This window comes from Miniopterus natalensis, chromosome 3 (assembly GCF_054644295.1).
Source record: "Miniopterus natalensis isolate mMinNat1 chromosome 3, mMinNat1.hap1, whole genome shotgun sequence".
In the NCBI taxonomy this organism is placed as follows: Eukaryota; Metazoa; Chordata; class Mammalia; order Chiroptera; family Miniopteridae; genus Miniopterus; species Miniopterus natalensis.
This window is the reverse complement of record NC_142083.1, coordinates 95,468,981-95,487,106: the sequence shown is the minus strand read 5'-3', so window position 1 is coordinate 95,487,106 and position 18,126 is coordinate 95,468,981. Positions and strand designations below refer to the sequence as shown.

The window sequence follows — 18,126 nt, the reverse complement described above, 5'->3', positions numbered from 1 at the left end:
CCTTTGCATTCAGGGGCATGCTCAGTTCAGGGTGAAGATTGTGGAACCTCTAAGAACCTCAGTTTTCGTATCTACAAAACTGGATCAGTGTCCTGCCTAGAAACACTGCCTGCTCTTTGGTTTGGGGTAGGACAGACTCCAGCTGCACTCACCATCAGCCACAGCAGAAACCTCGTCCTGCAGCGCGAGGATCAGCTTGGCCTCCCGAGTGAGGTACTGGCAGCGGCGCTCCTCATGCTGTAGCACAGTAGCAATACGTCGGGAAAGGTTGTGCAGGCAGTTGATCACCGAGGGGTCTGCGTTGGCCTGTGGGAGGCCACACAAGATTCAAATGCAGCATACGTATTCAGACAGTACACATACAAAGCAAAAACCCAAACCATAAAAGAATCCTTCTCTACTCCTTTTCCCCAGGTCCCTCTCCAAGTACCACCAATTTCCTATGTCCCCTCTAGGGGCCATCCACAAACACCAGTCCACTCAGCATCCTATCTTGGGGACTGATGCCTGGATGGCAGCACAGAGATCACTCTGTGGGGTCACCCAGTGAGGGGGATGGGGAACCAGGCATTTCTAACACATAGAGAAAGGCTCCCACACTGCAGGGCACCACACCAGGGCCATCCAAGAAGGCAGGGCACAGATCAGGCATCCACTCTCGGCCTGGCAGAGGCAGCCAGTGGGGCAGTGGAAGGTACAGATCTCTCCAACCACCTGCTGTTTGACCCTGGGTCACAGGCTCCCATCTGAGAAAGGACAAGAGTGGCACCCCCCTCACCAATGAGTCAGAAATGTCAAGTGCTTAGAACAGAGCCTACCTAGAGCAAAATCCCTGGCAGTGTTTGTGGCCACCAGTGTACTGCCGGCTGCTGGTAGACAGACTGGCTATGGGAGAATTCAGTCACACAGACCCTCTAATAGGGACACACAGTATAATAAACAGGAGCACCAGGCTAATTGTTCACTGAACATTTTCTGTCCTCAAGTTTAAGTAGCTCTTCCCAGCAGAAATGACCCTGGCTAACAGAAGCCAGCAGGCTCCAGCCACTCCCCTCCCCGAGCTCCCTCCACACCTATGTTAACTCTGAAAACTATCTGGGGCTGCAGTTGGGCCAGGACAAGGGTGGAGCAGGTGGCTGTGGGGTCTGTGAAGATGCTTCTTGGAGCAGATAACTGGCAAACCATGACTAAGTGCTTCTGGAGGCCCAGAGGGCAGCTGAGTCATCTTATAGGGTGGAGGTGGGAAAAGGAAGGAGGACGAATGGTGCTGCTGATTAGAACCTCTGGTGCCGCCTCCCTCTCCTCCATCTGTCAGAGGGCGCAGCCCATGAAGTGTCCACAGTAGACACCTTTATCACCTGAAGTTGGAAAGATTTTCGAAACTAGCAGATCTCATGCTTACAAACAGAACTCACACCTGGCAGCATACGCTGTGCTAAGGAGAGAAACAAAGGTTGTTCCCATGTTATGCCCACCACCAGGCAGCAGCCCTGCCCCTTCATGTCAAGGGCATCCCCTCAACAGTGTTCCAGGCAAGGTTACAAAACTGTAGGGTCTGGGGTATAGGGTACACACAATTGCCTCTAAACACTTTCAGAAGAATCTGTGTGAATATACTCCCACAGCAAAGCAGAGGTAGGAGAATGATCCTGGGCACATGATTATTCCCTTGAAGAAGTAATCAAGTCATACCTGAGAACCCGACCCTCTGCTAGAGGTCCCACTGGCTGGGGCATGACAATGTTGTCACATGCTCAGGGCCTATGACAACATTCCCAGATATGCAAGGTGGTGCTTACCCAGGCAAGGTCCAATGACCAGCACCGATGGAGTGTGCCAGCGTGTCCTGTTTGGCTGCACAGGCCAGGCACTGTTCAAGGTGCCTGCAGAGCCTGAGGCTGTGTGGCCACAGGGAGAGCTACCACCTAGGACGTGCCAGCCCTGAGTGGGAGCTCTTAGAAATGCCACACTTTCCCCGTACATGATGTGAGGCAGCATAAAGTTTAGCATTGCCTGTGAGACTTTCTTGTCCCCAGAACTCAAACCCAAATGTAATCAGACATTCAGAGCTAACATCCAGTTTGCAGGGAATACAAGGACAGAGAGCAAGTCTGACTGTCTGCACAATGAGATGAGAGCAAACATAGAACATTTGATGGGACAAAGGGAGGAGAGAGTCCTAAGCTGGCAGACATCCAGAGACACACCACATGCTTGTGTGGGCTGGGTCTTCATCCTGGTTCAGACAGGCCAACTGGAAAAAATGCTGTGGCAATTGGGGAAAGTTTCAGTGGACCATGTACTAGTTGATACCGACTTATTGCAAATTTTGTCAGGTGTGAAAAGGGTATTCTGGTATAAAATAAATGTCCATATTTTTATAGAGGTCCGTTCTGAAGTATGTAGGAATGAACAGACATGAGGTCTCAGACGTGTCTTGAAATACTTAAGTGACAAGGTGGGGGAGTGTAGATGGAGCTAAGGTGCAAAGGTGATAGTTGTGGGATCTCAGAGACAGGTGTATAGGTATATCAAACTATTGTCACTATTTAGGGGTTTAAAACTTTTCAAAATAAAAAAAAGCACACATTTTTGTATGACTACTGAAAAGAAAAGAAAAAACTTGTCTACCCTAAAACACCAACTCTAAACATTATTTAAAATTCCTTCTACTCTTCAACATTGCGGCCCATGCGCTCTGAAGTCCTATACTGTCTTTGGTCATCTATTCTCCTCCGGGTTCTGGTATCATCCCCATTTCTCCTCTTTAATGGCCACAAACATGCCAGTGTATAATAACCACCACTTTTCCAATCATTTTTCAAGTACTGGATACCAGAATTATTTCCAGCCTAATTACTATAGAAGTCCTTACACAAGTTAAAATATGCGCTTGTTGACTACTATACATTCTGCTATCACATTCTGCCCAGAGATGAGGGCCTGCCTGCAACATCTGGGGTGGGGCTGTGGCTGCTCCTCACTGCCCATCCCACAGGGGCTATCAGGGCTGACAGGTGGACGGCACTCGTCATGGTTTTGTTTGCTTGTTTTTTTACTTAATTTGAGTTCTCTTTGGGGATGTTTTTGTATTATGCAATTATGTAAGTAATACAAGGATACTGTGAAGATGCACACACTATGGAAGTGTATAAAGTGGGAAGAAAGACCTCTTGGAACCTCATGCCCCACCACTAACAAATCACTTTGTTCTAACTTGTAGTTCCTTATTTGTCAACAAGGTATGCCAGTTTTAAAAATTAAGCTCCATTCTGGTGGAGCTTTTCTCGAGTATTATTTTGATTTCGAACCATTCAGAGTGAGACCTGTAGTCTCCACACCAAAAAAGACACTATGGAAAAAAACACCTTGAGACTTAGAATGGCATCTAATTTTACAGGTTCCCTTTCTATTCAGTCTCACTTCTGCCACTCTGAAAGTCTTCAGAGCATACCCTGTTCCTTGTCACCGAAATCCAGTCACTTTCTCACTCATATTTCTGCACAAAAGGCATCAGGCAGATCATGTGCCCAGCCAGAAAGAATTACTGCATCCTTTGGTAAAAACTGATACTCAAATATTTCAGTCATTATTTAACAGTCACTGAATAGAAATTTCCTAGGTATTCCAAAGTCCCTTCAAAATAAAAGACAGTCCTTCCCCAGGAGTGCTTTTCATGTTTATTTGGATCCTTTATATTTTGACAGCTTTACTGAAAAGGAATTTCCTATAACTATTAAAAACACAACTTTAAACAACACTGAGAACTGCCTTAAAAACAATTAGGTTTAATTATTTAAAAAATGGAAAATAGCTCTTTCCCTGCCGCCGTGGAATTATGTGGAGGCAGAGGCCTGGGTGCGCTCAAGATTCGGCTCTACCCATAACCCACCGCCATGGCCGAGGAAGGCATCGCTGCTGGAGGTGTAATGGATGTTAATATTGCTTTACAAGAGGTACTGAAGACCGCCCTCATCCACGATGGCCTAGCGCGCAGAACTCAAGAAGCTGCCAAAGCCTTAGACAAGCGCCAAACCCACCTTTGTGTGCTAGCATCCACCTGTGATGAGCCTATGCACATCAAGTTGGTGGAGGCCCTTTGTGCTGAACACCAAATCAACCTAATTAAAGCTGACAACAATGAGAAACTGGGGGAATGGGTAGGCCTCTGTAAAACTGACAGAGGGAAAACCCCGTAAAGTGGCTGGCTGCAGTTGTGTGACGGTTAAGGACTATGGGAAAGAGTCTCAGGCAAAGGATGTCATCGAAGAGCACTTCAAGTGCAAGAAATGAATGAATAAACTTGGTTTTTTTGTTTCTAAAAAAAAAAAAAGGAAAATAACAAGTGTTGTCAGAATGTAAAGAAATTGGAACCCTAGGGCATTGCTGGTAGGAACATAAAATGGAGCAGCCGCTATGGAGAACAGTCTGGCAGTTCCTCAAATGGTTAAGCACAGAGTTAGCATATGACCCAGCAATTCCACTCCTAGGTATATACCCACGGGAAATGAGAACATGTGTCTACACAAAAATTTGTATACAAATATCCTTAACAGCACTGTTCATAATGGCCTAAAGGTGAAAACCCAAATGTTCATCAACAGATGAATGGATAAACACAGTGTGGTCTATCCATATGACAGAACACAATTTGACCATAAAAAGGAATAAAGTACTGACAGACATAACAAGGGATAATGTCAAAACCACTGTGCTCAGTGAAAGAAGCCAGATACTAAAGGCTACATATTGTAGGATCCCATTCATATGAAACATGCAGAACAGGTAAATCCACAGAGAGAGAAAACAGATTGGTGGTATCTAGGGGCTGGGAGGGGGCAGGGGAGAGAAAGGGGGTAACTGAGCTCCTTTTAGGATAATGGAGACATTCTGAAACTAGATAATGGTGATGGTTACACAATAGTGTTACTAGATGCCACCAAACTGTATATTTTAAAATAGTTAAAAGGGCAAATTTTATGTTATGTGTATTCTTTTTAAAAAAAAAAAAAAAAGAGAGAGGAAAAGAGTGAGTAGACAGTGCCATGCCCACTGCAGTCTAAGCTCTGAGTCAATGACACACTAATCAGAAATGAGCTGCTGTTACTCCCCTGACACTCCTCCCTGATCTGCCCATGCTCTTCAGCTATTTATAAACACTCACCCTCAGTGCAAATACCACATTAAAAAGAATCATGGTGGGAGCTTCCCTCTTCGGGGATGGGTCTGTTTTGGAGACCTGTAAAAGAGGCATAATTCTAATGAATGAGAGCCACCACATCCCAAGGAGAGCTGTCTAGAGCGATTCTACTTTAGGCATGGGAAAGGTTCCAGAATATAGCAGAACCAAAACAAAACAGCCCCAGGTCTTGGAGGAGTGATTAGCGCCTTTGCATGAGCTAGTGGTGGTACCACAGACAGATGAGTCACCACTGAGATACGAATAGGAAGGTCAGTGCTATGACCCAGTGTGATGAGGCTGCTCCAGTCAATGGAAGTGAGCTGAAGTACCCAGAGGAGACAAGATGGAGAGGGGCCCAAGGAGATGGAGTGTTCTTTGCCCAACTCCACACACACACACCCCACCATCCCCAGTGTCCACCTGAGTTCTCCAGGTTATCTCTGCCAGGTATGGTAAGTACTCAGGATGATTAAGAGACAGGACAAGGCTGAGAGCCAGCAGAGACAGGGCTGCTGCTCTGGCATCCAGCCAACATTGTCAAAAACAAGCTGATTACAAGTGCTGCCACCAGGGGGCATAAGAGGCCAGGGCTCTAGCTCTCCCTCGGGCATCCAACTGGCTCATCACCATTCTCCCGGTCACTCCAGTTTCACAAGTCCATGACAGCTGACAGGCTGCCAAATCTCCCCTCCATCACCCACAGGTCAGAATCAGGGACTAACCCTCACCTGCAGGGGTTTCGGTGAGGAGGGAGGGTGCTGTACATGGGGTCAGGTGCACCCAGCCACAGCCTCATATCTTGGCACCTCCAACCACCTCAGCAGCTTTCTATGGGCTTGATCATGGAGAAGATTTGAGGACCACATCATAGACCCTCATATTTCTGGATCATTTAAATGGAGCTAAATTGTATAATGTCATATCAAAACCCATCAGAATCTGAGTGATGTTGTTGCTGATTCTGCCTGTATGCAAAGGACTGACTGGCAGTTTCTGGTGTGCAAATTCCCTTAGGTCACAGTGCATTCAATCTTGTTAAAACTACCCAGTACTGTAACAATTCATTCATCAGAGAATGCATATAAAGGGTTTAGCACAATAGTAAGAGCTAAATTAATAATAATATTGGCTATGATTTCACTTAATAAGAATTACTTGTACCACTTTACAAAAGCTGGAGACTGGGATGGAAGCTCTGGGGGCAAAGATGCCTGTCTCTTTCTCCAAGGGACCCTCAGGGCCTATGAGGACAAGCTGCTAATAGCAAGTAGTTGGTCAGGTCTGCCACACAGTAGTTGCATTTACCAGAGCCAGTGTCACCCACAGTTCCCTGAGAGCCATGCCCATCCTGGAAGAGCTTTATCTGCTCAGGAGGCGCTTACCTGCCCCAGCGCATGCTGTAGGAGTGTCGGGTGCCCAACAAAACGCACGTTATCGATCTTCAGTTCAAATTTTTGGCCACACATTTCAGACTTGGTTGCCAAAATTGTTGCCAGAATGACATCTGAAAACCTTAAAATTAAAGAGGTAGAGTGGAAATAAGTGAGCAAAGTGTCACAGCCCCACACCAGCTGCCCTCAGAGGGCAAGGGTCTCAGTATATGGCAGCTTTGTGCACCAAGTGGCTTGACCACTGATGACCTAGAAGCTTTTATCAGTTGCCTTCTGAAGCAATCCCCAAGATTTGAGACATAAAATCACCAAAATTACAAGGTAAAAGGCATGAGAAGCATAGACTTAAGGCACATGCTGTCAATTTCTTGGCATGCTCTATGAAATTCAGGAGAGAAACAAGTTGCAGTTTGCTTTTAAAGGGAAGAACAGCCGAAGCTGGCGCTGCCTTGAAGAGCTGCTCATTAAGGCTCACGGGGGAGGGGCGGCTACCACAAGATCCAGGTTTCCAGGCTTTACCCCTCAACCCCCAGGAACCCCCAACCCCTCAGTGCTATGTAAAGGGCAAGGGTTCAGTACTAATGGCAGCATGCTAATTACCTTCCTCAGTACAGCTTCCTGGCCCTTCCCTTATCCTGAACACTTACACCTTCCAGTTTTTATTAGGGAAGAAACTTTTAATATGTGCAGGATATGCAGACCCACTGATATGATATAAACATAGGATGCACAGGGCTGGATGCCACAGAGTGGGAATGGCTATGGTGTGTAGGTGAAAGCAGATTTGGATACGAGTTCACCCCTTTGCAAGGTGTATCTATACACTTATGTTTTCTTACTGGCAACCCTGTTCCTTCCTGCCCAGTGGGGTTCCAGATAAGGGAGAGTCACCACAGGGAGGAGAGTGCTGGAGGATACAGTGCAGACTCTTATCTCAGAGCCCAGGCTTGGGGGAGGGGGCGTTCCACTTTAGAAACACTGATGCACCATGTCTGAGCTGGAGCCAGAAGAGTAAGTCCTGTGCTCATTTCTCCACCTGGGGAAAGCATTTCTAGCATACAGGTTGGGAGGGAACATTGTGTTGGGAAAAGTGGCTCCAGATCCCCCAGGGCCATGCTCTGTCCCTGTGCACAGACTTCTATAGTCCTAGAGGCCTTCAAAGACAGACACTCCAGTGTGGGTCCCAGGCCTTTGCTGAGGAGCTACAGTGAATCAGGCACCATACCTGATGCTTTTCTCCTGAAGGACCTCATGTGGGGGAGGGGAACAGCTACCATACCTCTTCATTTTTTGAAAGAAAAAAGATGTGCTGCTATAAACTGCTGCTTCAGCTGAACTCTGAAATAAGAAATTACTCTGGGATAAAAGGATCTAGGAAGGGGGTCATTTGCTCTGGGCTCCTTACACATGGCAGGGGTCACCACCTAACGTAAGAGTGACTTGTGCCCTGGCCGGGTAGCTCAGTTGTTAAGAGCATCATCCTGATACACCAAGGTGGCGGGTTCCATCCCTGTCAGGGTACATACAAGAAGCAACCAATGAATGCATAAATAAATGGAAATCAGTTTCTCTCTCTCTCTCTCTCTCTCTCTCTCTCTCTCTCTCTCTCTCTCTCTCTCGCTCTCGCTCTCTCTCTCGCTCTCTCTCCCTCTCCCTCTCCCCCCTTCCTTCCCTCCACCCATGCCTCCCTCCCTCTCCTTTCTCTCTCTAAAAATCAATTTTTTTTTACAAAAGTAACTCAGAGCCCGCCTGCAGCAAGAACCTTGCTGATCAACCAGCACTCAGAAAAACTGCAAGACAAGCAGCTAGGGGGACTCTTTCCAAGTTTCTCTCCCACAGATGGGAGGGGAGACTAGAACTGCTAAGGCCTTGGGGAGGGAGGGTGTCACACTGGTTTCTAGCCTTTCCCAGGGCTGACATGGTCCTCTAGGCACCCTAGGTTGCTTTGTGGCTCCAAGGAAAAAAAGATGCAAAGGGTTTGCCTCTTGTACCATCAGGACTACACTAGGCCCTTTCAACACCAAGGTTGTGAGAAAGGTTGTCAGAGTCAGTCTGGGAAATGTGGGACTCACAGCTGAAGTCCTACTGTAGGTGTCTCTTCCCTAGAACACTGCTCTCTGGAATGATTAAATCAGAGATGGAAGATTCCAGTGTCTTAGACCAGAGGCATTATATGTTTACTTCAAAAACTCTAAATGGCTCACTCTGCCCTATAACTCCCATCTAAGGGACACGGTGATGGTGAGGGAGGGCTCAGGGTGATAAACCCAAACACTTCTGCCCTAACAACTGACCCAGTGCCAACATTTCACACCCTATCTGAACAAATAGCTCCTTCACTCTGCCACCCAGGGACACAGAGATAAGGTATAGAAAACAACATCCCACTATTGCAGAAAGTTCACTCTTTCCTGTGATATACAAATATCTCCATTAAAAACCTCTGCTCTGTCATCAAGACCCACAGGTGAGCCTCAGCCCTGGCCCTCAGCCACCAGTCCAGGAACCTAGGTTAGTTTGGCTGTGGGATGGGTCCTGAGATTCAAAGGCAAGCACTGGTACTCTAGTGAATATCTATAAATATCCAAATCTGAAAGCATTCTTCCACGAGTCAAATAAAAAGTGCTTCCTCTCAAGACCAGAGAGGCCAGGGTCTGCAGAAGCAGCCAACTGGAAAGCCATGTGCTGCTAAAGTTAAATGCTACACTACCCTACATGGCCATTCAGGGAGGGCCCTCTGGGGCAGCCAGCAGGATGGTGCTTGTCTGAGCAAGTCTGGCCCACAGAGAAATCCACTTGCCACTGCAATATTAAGACCTATGATAAAAAAAACACTTAAGTGGCTTTATACTTTATATGTCTGCTGATATAACATATACAAAGACACAGAGTTATATCACGAGATTTGGAGGGTAGGGGATATAACTGTTGTAAATAGCAAACTGAAACAAAAACAAGTGACAATATTTGTTTGTTGTTTCCAAAGTTTTTTTTAAATTTATCTTTATTGTTGAAAGTATTACAGGTGTCCCATTTTTTCCCCCCAATTGACCCCCTGTTGTTTCCAAAATTTACAAAAATCTTTCTCCCTTGTTTTGATGGTAAAAGGCCTGGTAAATTATATTGTACACAATAAAATAGCTGTTACAAAAAACTAACATTCCTGGAATAACTTAGAAATTTTACAAAAACAAAAACATTTAGAAAGATGAACCAGCCCAGTTAGAAAATAGGCCAAGACCTTCCATTTCTTCTGAGACATTCAAAAGCAGGGTTTGTTCCCTGGCTTGGCCAAAAAAAGGAGAGGGGCAGCATGGAAGGGAGCTCGACTCTGCCGCTCCCATTATGGGGGGCTCAAAGATGCTCTGTGTACCTCCAATGCCAAAAGGGGATGCCCTGTCAGGGGGACAGGAGGACCCCACCTTATTCACGCCCTCCTGGAGAAGTGCCAAATAAACTCCATGGATACATTTTGCCTCTAAAAGGCACATAAAACAGCATCTAAGCTCAAGAATTACACTTAACACCCAGCGCTTGGGAAGGAGGCCCCCACTAAACCCCTCTGAGAAATGAAGGCAAAAAGAAATAATCAAGGATCTCTCTACGGGGGTAGTAAGCTAGGGAGACAAGAAATCCTGCTTCTGCTCACCTACCACCCTTATAGGGCCACTGGTGCCTGCCTGGAGGAGGGGGTCTGAGTGTATGCCTGGTCCCAGAAGTCTCCCTGGTGCCAGCCAACCTTACCTAGGCCTCTTGGATATGAAATAGCTAAATACCTCCAAGTGGAGAAAGGGCAGGGGCTGTGGGGAGCCTAGGCACTCGTGGAGGATTGGGGCAGTGCGGTCCGAGCGAGAGCCTGTGTGCCTCATTAGTCATTCTTCAACATTGAGGGAAATCAGGAGTTAAGCACAATTATAAGAAAAGAAGGTAGCAGGAATCAAGACAGAAAGACGGTGGAGAAGTCTTGGTCTTACCCTGCAACCAATTGCTCATCGGTTGGAGGACATGGCTCGCTGAAATGGGAACAGGACCATCAAGACCAAACAAAAACACACTGATTTTAAAAATTATGAAAAGTTATAGTTGTCTTGTTAAAACAGTATTAAAGTCTAGCAGAAGTACCACCATTAAGCATTAACTGTTGAGGTCAAGGCTATGCAACTTACCAGACAAGAAAGGATGCACACATTCCCCAAGTTGAAGACTTATCACACAGTTTTCTCACTAAAGCTCAAATTCTCTCATGTAAACAGAGACTGGACAAGAATTAGGGTCTGTTTCCAAAAGCAAGAGCAAGGCTGGAAAACCTGGGTCAGAGCCTAGCATCACACATATTGGCTACATGCCCGTGCACAAGTATTTAATCTGACAAAACATCTCGACAGGTTCAAATAAGATCCCCATAGGTAAAAGCCTTATGAAAGTCATAAAATGCTATTGAATATCTCAGCTCCAATTCTTGAGATGCTATGACCACCTGCAGAGCTGATCTGATTAAGCCTCTGCCCAGAATATGACTGTGGCCCCTTTAGCAACAGGTGGTCATGGCAGATCTATATATACTTATGTTGGAAAATGTCTGAGACCTGTGCACTATCCGACCTGAGGTTTTTTAGAAAATATATTTTAAAAGAGTTCAAGTTCCTCTACAGAGGTCTGTGTCCTGGGACATGCTGCTTTCCGAGTTTCCTGGAAACAGAAAGTAGGCCTGAGCCCCACAGTGCAGACAGCATCGGAGGGGTGAGAGCCTGCCATGATGCCATGCCATGTCCACCAGGCTGCCCTGCTGAGACTGCTGCTCCCCACTGAGAAACACACATTGCTAAAGACCCTTGCAAGAGAAATACACAATAAGGAACTCTTTTTTTCAGTAGGTTCCAAACTTTAGCTTATCAGTTTGTAGAGTAGTAAAAGGGTAAGATGTCTTGCGGACTTTCCCAAGATCAGCCAGAAAGTCAGAATCTGGAGGTTCAAGTGCAACCCCTAGAACTTTATCTCCTACAGCTAGACAGGTCACAAAATCCCTTGACTTTCAAAAGGGAAGAAGCATATGGGGATTCCAAGTGTCAGACGTGTTCCATTTCCTTCCTGGGGGGTAGTGGTGACATGTTAAACTCCACAAGCATGTTTTATGGACCTGTGTCTGCCCACCTGAGGAAGGCAGAGCCACCAGCAAGTACTCTCACCTCAATGCAGATGTTCCCACGGCATCTAGACCTGGGAGGGAGAGGCAGAGGTGCCCTGGCACCTGCAGGCATCTTATAAAAGAGGCTCACTGTCTAAGAAACATGCTCAGATCATATACTGTAGAGCACAGAGTGAGCATTAGACCTGGAATCCTAAACCTGTGCTTGTCCCAGCATGCTGCCTTACAGGGACGTGCCAATGTGGATACCAGTGTGGGCTCAGCTGGGCCAGGAAAAGGGAAGAGAGGTACCCAAGCTTGGGGACAACACTGCTTGTTCACATTCTTGTGTATTGACCTCAAGTCCAGTAAGTAGGGGCATCTTTCTAACATATCTCAACACATGTACTGCACAGGCAAAGCTGTCAAAAGAGGCTGTGGTGGAGCCCCATGTGAGCCCGGTATGGAGGACTTGCATGTTGTGTGCTAGTGTGCACTAAGGCTTACCTGGCTGAGGCCCCCATCCAGCACACAGAATGACTGTGCCTAAAAACCAGACCCACTGCTTCAGGAAAGGTAGCCAAGTCTGAGAAGGGCAGCAGTGTCACCTGATTCTGTGTCTCACAGTGCCAACAGAGAGATAAAGGGTAGAGACAGAAACCTTTCAAAGCTTTGGGAAGGTCTTTTGTATGATCTCTAAAGTCAAATGATTTCAGAGTGTTTTGAAATGAAGTCAACTCTTCCAAGCCACCAGCATCTCCTCTGAGGCAGCAGGCAGAACACTGCTAGAAATATGGAAAGGAAGCCCAAAATAGCCATCCACGTCAGGAGGGACTGGGCCCACAACAGCCTTTCCAACAGATACCAGGCTTCCTTTCGTACCTCTCCTGATGGCTTTGTCCCTGCCAGTGTAGAGTAATTAAACCAGAAGTAGAATTAAGCATGAGCACCCTGGCCCTTAATACCCAACAAACAGGGACACTACAACTTTTCTGAACTTGAATTTCAAGCCTTAAAGACAACAGACAATATCTATTTTCTTCTCTCCCTTCTGAATTCTAGTAGGGCTTTTAAAAACTGACAGTTAATTCTTATACCCTGAAATAACATCATCTTGATGATTCACCTTATAAAACCAGCCTACTCTCTAAGCCAGTGTTGCCCAACAGAACTTTCTACAGTGACAGAAATATTCTAAATCTATACCATTCAATATAGCATACACTAGTCACATGTGGCCACTGAACACCTGAAATGTGGCGAGTGCAACTGAGGAAATAAATTTTCAAATTTATTTAATTTCAGTTCATTTCCACTTAAATGGCCACACTGGCAAGTAACTATAACACTGGGCAGCACTGCTCTGCACCCTCACTTCTCTAAGACAGGCCGCCACCACATTCACAAGTTACCCATGTGGCCTGTTAATATTGCTTCAATCTGGCAAACTGACAAGCAGGAACATCCAGAAGAAAAGTACCTTTGAGAAGGACAATGCAGGAGAACAGGGAATGGGTATGATGCACCTTCACTGCAGTGCTCCAGGAAGACGTCTGAGGTACGACAGGGTTCTCCCAGCTGCCAGGGGCAGAGCAGCGGCTAGGCAGGCCTATGTGACAAAATAAAGCTGGGGCCCTACGAGTATTAACCTGTATCTCTGAAAATGTGGGGGGTGGGGGTAGGATCATCAGATGCTATAATATGCTAACATTACCTAATGACATTACCTCACAGTCATTTTATTACAAGCTTCTGAAAATTAACTGTAGGGTTTACGTGCTCCTGGCCCTCCTAAAAAATACCTCCACACAGATCATTCCCAGAGCCTTTCTGAGGCTTCACATCTTGAGCTGAGCCCCACATCCACGGAGCTGGGAAGAAGAACAGCAGGCAGCTAGCCAACCCTACTCCAAACTAGTCTTTGGCACAGGAGGAGAAAGCTACCCACCAGTGTGCAGGGCAAAACTGTGTGCCTGTAACAAGAGTTTGTTCCAAGTTGCCACCTTTAAAGGACAAGACAACCACTGGCTTCTAGGTCAAGCAGAAGGACCCACTGAATGTCCAACAGCCTCCTCCATCCCTTTCCCCCTGGCTTGTCCCTCTTCTAAAGCCTGCTCCCTTCAGAGACAGTCACTTGTCACGCCAGAGGCCCCCAACATTCTTACACACAAAAAACAAAAACCATGCTCTTGGGACTGCACAACACTATGGTAGCTGCAATGCCTTATCAGAGAACTGAGGGAAACTGCACGAACAGCTGCATGGCAAAGGCCCAGTGTGGGGACCTCAGCCACTTTCCCATGGGACTGTGGAGGCTAAGTCCTTTGGCCCACAAAGGCTCTGGCTATGTTTAGGGGAACCAGAAGAGGCAATTTACAATCTTTTCCCCCTCATCTTGGCCTGTGTTACCATCTACTAAGCTTTAAAATGAACATAAGAAGGCAGAAGCGGTCATTTCTCATGTTTGCATGATAGCCCTTCCCACAGAGAACAAGGGGGCACACACAGGAAGGAACAAGACCCACTTTTCATCTGTGCCCTAAAAGACCAAGGGTCAAATCAGCCCTAACTCTCAGCCTGTATCACCACCTGGACAGACTGTATTGCACCTGAACACATACATCTGACCTCTGGGCACATGCCTGAGGAATAAGGTCTGAGGACAGCACTAGGGTCTGCTTTCCTCCATGTTCGCCTCATAGGAGATAAATGTCCTACAGAAACATGGCCTCGCGCCAGCCGGTGTGGCTCAGTGGTTGAACATCGAACTGTGATCCAGGAGATTGAGGTTCCAATCCTGGTCAGACCACATGCCCCTGTTGTGGACTCAATCCCCAGTAGGGAGCGTGCAGGAGGCAGCCAATCAATGACTCATCATAGATGTTTCTATCTCTCTCCTTCTCCCTTTCTCTCTCTGAAACCTATAAAGATATAGACATATAGATATAAATAAAACAAACATGGCCTCATCTGTTCTCCAACATGCTTTACTAACCACACAGCCCAGCGCTGGAACATGTGACCAAATTATGCAGCAAGCCAGAGATTGGCAAATCAATCCCCAGCTCTGCACTACCCAAAACACCCACCAAATGGGAAAAAGAACACCCAGTTTCTCAGAGGAAACATCTAGGTCAACAGGAGGTGGGGGTTTGCCTAGACATGGGGGCAGGACTAGCTCCATCACAGAGTGACTTCAGGGTCCTTACCTGGAGTCGCCGTCCTGGTCCTCGGCATGATCTCCAGTGTTGTTGACAGCATATCTGCTACGAGGCTTATCTGAGTGAGGGCAAAAAGGAGACAATGGCTAAGAAACCAGGATCTATCCACATACAGGAGGATTGTGGAGCCAGTAAAAATGATGGTTTCTAAAATGTGGTATATACACACAATGGAATACTAATCAGCCATAAAAAAGAATGAAGTTCTGACACATGCTAAAACATAGATGAACTTAAAAACATTATGTTAAGAAAAAGAAACCAGACACAAAAGGACAAATATTGCACTTAATAAAATATCTACAACAGGCAAATTTACAGAGACAGACAGTAGATTAGAGGTTACCAGAGGCTGAGGGCAGGGAAAATGGGGAGTCATTGCTTGGTTATAATTTTCAGTTTTGGGTAATGAAAAGTTTTGGAAATAGTGGTGCTGGTTATACAATATGGTGAATTATCATGAATGTGATTAATGCCACTGAACTGCACACTTAAAAAAGGTTAAAATGGCAAATTTCATATTATATCTATTTTACCAAAATAAAAAAATTTTCCAAAAAAATTATGGTTTCCAAGAAGTTACGATAACATAGGAAATGCTTTTGCTACTATTAAGCTGGGGAAAAAGAGAATAGATATATATAAAATACACATAGATACACATACACCCTCTCAGTATATGATGTCAATTAGGTAGGAAAAAGTACAGGCAAAAGAATTTTTAAAAGTCCATATACCCAAAGCCTTCACATACACAAACAACAATACCTTACCAGACCTAAGGGTGAACATGAGCAAGTTTATCATGAGCAGGAGGCCCAAGAAGAAAACGGAAATGCTAACAATGGAGATAAGAATGAATAGAAAACATACTATGCCCTTGAATGGGAAGATTTAACATAAAGATACCCTTTTTTCCCAGTTAATCAACATGTTTAAAATTACCTCCAAAACTACACCAAAGCCTTCGGAGTGGGGTCTAACACAGTTAATATTAATGTTTACAGGAAAAAGTAAGCAAGAACTGCCTTATAATGCTGAAAAAGAAAAGTAACAATAATGACTAATCCTGATAGTATAACACAGTATAAAGTTACAATAATTCATTAGTGTGAAACCCACACACAGAGAGATCATTGGGAGAGGTAAGAAAAATAAAAAATAATCTCAGCCCGGCCAGACGTGGCTCAGTGGTTAAGCATCGACCTAGGATCCAGGCGATCAGGGTTCAATTCCCGGTCAGGGCACATGCCCGGGTTGTGGGCTCGATCAATGACTCTCTCATCATTGATGTTTCTACCTCTCTCTCCCCCTCTCCTTTCCTCTGTCTGAAATCAATAAAGATATATTTAAAATAATAATAATAATAATCTCAAATAAACATGGGAATTTAGTATGTGATAAAGGCAGCAGAACCAATCAGTGGGGGCAAGGTGTGTTATTCTATAAAATTATTTGGGACTAGGTAGTCATATGGAAGAGAAAATTATGCTGGCTTTTGAACCAAAGACTCCCCAGCTGTGGGGCCCATGTTCCCACATCCTTCCTCTCCCATCTCAGGGCCTGCTCCTCAGGGCTCTGGGAGGTAAACAGGAGGCACGTGCACACAACTCTCAGCAAGTAAAGGATGGAAAAAGATATTTGACACAAACAGAAACAAACCAAAAAAAAAAGCTGGGAAAGCAGTATTTTGATCAGACAAAACAGACTTTTTAAAAAATTTTATTTATTGATTTGAGAGAGGAACAGAGAGAGAGAGAGAGAGAGAGAGACATCAATTTGTTGTTCTACTTATTTATGCATTCACTGGTTGCTTCTTGTATGTGCCCTGACTGGATATCAAACCAACAACCTTGGCGTATCAGGACAACACCCTAACCAACTGAGCTACCAGCCAGGGCCAACACAGACTTCAAACCAAAGGCTATAATAAGAAACAAGGAAAGACATTTCATAATGATAAAGAGATCAATCCAACAAGAGAAGATGACCCTTGTAAACATGTATGCACCCAATATAAAGCAAATATTAATGGACATAAAGAGACAGATCAACAGTAACGTAGTCATAGTAGGGACTCTAACACCCTACTGACATCAATGGATAGCATCATTCAGATAGAAAATCAACAAGGAAACAGCAGCCTTAAATGACACATTAAACCAAATGGGTTTAATTGATATTCTGAGAACATTTCACCTCACAGCAACAGAATATTTATTCTTTTCAAGTGCACATGGAACATTTTCCAAGATACTATGTTAGGCCACAAAACAAGTGTCAATAAACTTAAGAAGAAGAAAAATCACATCAAGCATCTTCTCTGACCACAATGGTAAGAAACTAGAAGTAAATTACAAGAAAAAAATGAAAAACACACAAACACATAGAGGCGAAATAACATACTACTAAACAATGAATGGGTTGACAATGAAATTCAGGAAAAAATCGAAAGATATCTTGAGACAAAATGAAAATGAAAACACAACAACCCAAAATACATGGAACACAGCAAAAGCTACTCCCAAGACGGAAAATTTGTAGCAATACAAGCCTACCTTAAAAAAACAAGAAAAATATCAAATAATCTAACCTTATACCTACAGGAACCAGAAAAAGAACAAAGCCCAAAGTGCGTAGAATTAAGGAAATAATAAAGATCAGAATGGAAATAAACAATATATAGTCTTCAAAAAAACCAAAAGAAATGAATAAAACCAAGAGCTGGTTCTTCCAGAAGATAAAACTGATAAACCTTTAAGCAGGCTCATCAAGAAGAAAAATAGGAGCTCGAGCAGGGCTCACGTGGGGCGGGGCAGACTGGCAAGGGTCTCCTGTCTCGCCTCCAGCCCTGTCTCCATCGCCTGGCGTACTTTGGACCCGCAGCCTGCTCCCTGCTTCTCGCTTTCAGCTTTGGGCCTATTTCGAGGTTTCGGGGCCCCAACTCCCCAAACGGCCCTCACGCTATCGCAGGAAGCTAGAGGGCTTCCACAGGAGGAACTCTCTGTTCAGTATCTTTTTTTTTTTAGATATATCTTTATTGATTTCAGAGAGAGGAAGGGAGAGGGAGAGATAGAAACATCAACGATGAGAGAGTCATTGATCGGTTGCAGCCCGCAACCCGGGCATGTGCCCTGACCAGGAATCGAACCCCAATCTCCTGGATCCTAGGCCGATGCTCAACTGCTGAGCCACGGCCAGCTGGGC

At 45.2% G+C, this 18,126-nt stretch overlaps 1 protein-coding gene and 1 pseudogene across 1 annotated transcript in view; one reads left to right on the top strand and one right to left on the bottom strand.

The window, feature by feature from the left end:
- Window positions 1-18,126, bottom strand: part of NPRL3 (NPR3 like, GATOR1 complex subunit) — a 45,962-nt gene that overhangs the window by 20,728 nt on the left and 7,108 nt on the right. The window contains exons 2-5 of the mRNA XM_016216233.2: window positions 14,908-14,977; window positions 6,565-6,694; window positions 5,165-5,239; window positions 153-306 (exon numbers count right to left, since the gene is read on the bottom strand). Of these exons, the coding sequence (XP_016071719.1) occupies window positions 153-306; window positions 5,165-5,239; window positions 6,565-6,694; window positions 14,908-14,977 (429 nt within the window). The remainder of the gene's footprint in view (window positions 1-152; window positions 307-5,164; window positions 5,240-6,564; window positions 6,695-14,907; window positions 14,978-18,126) is intronic.
- LOC107539661 (small ribosomal subunit protein eS12 pseudogene) lies at window positions 3,850-4,326 on the top strand (annotated as a pseudogene).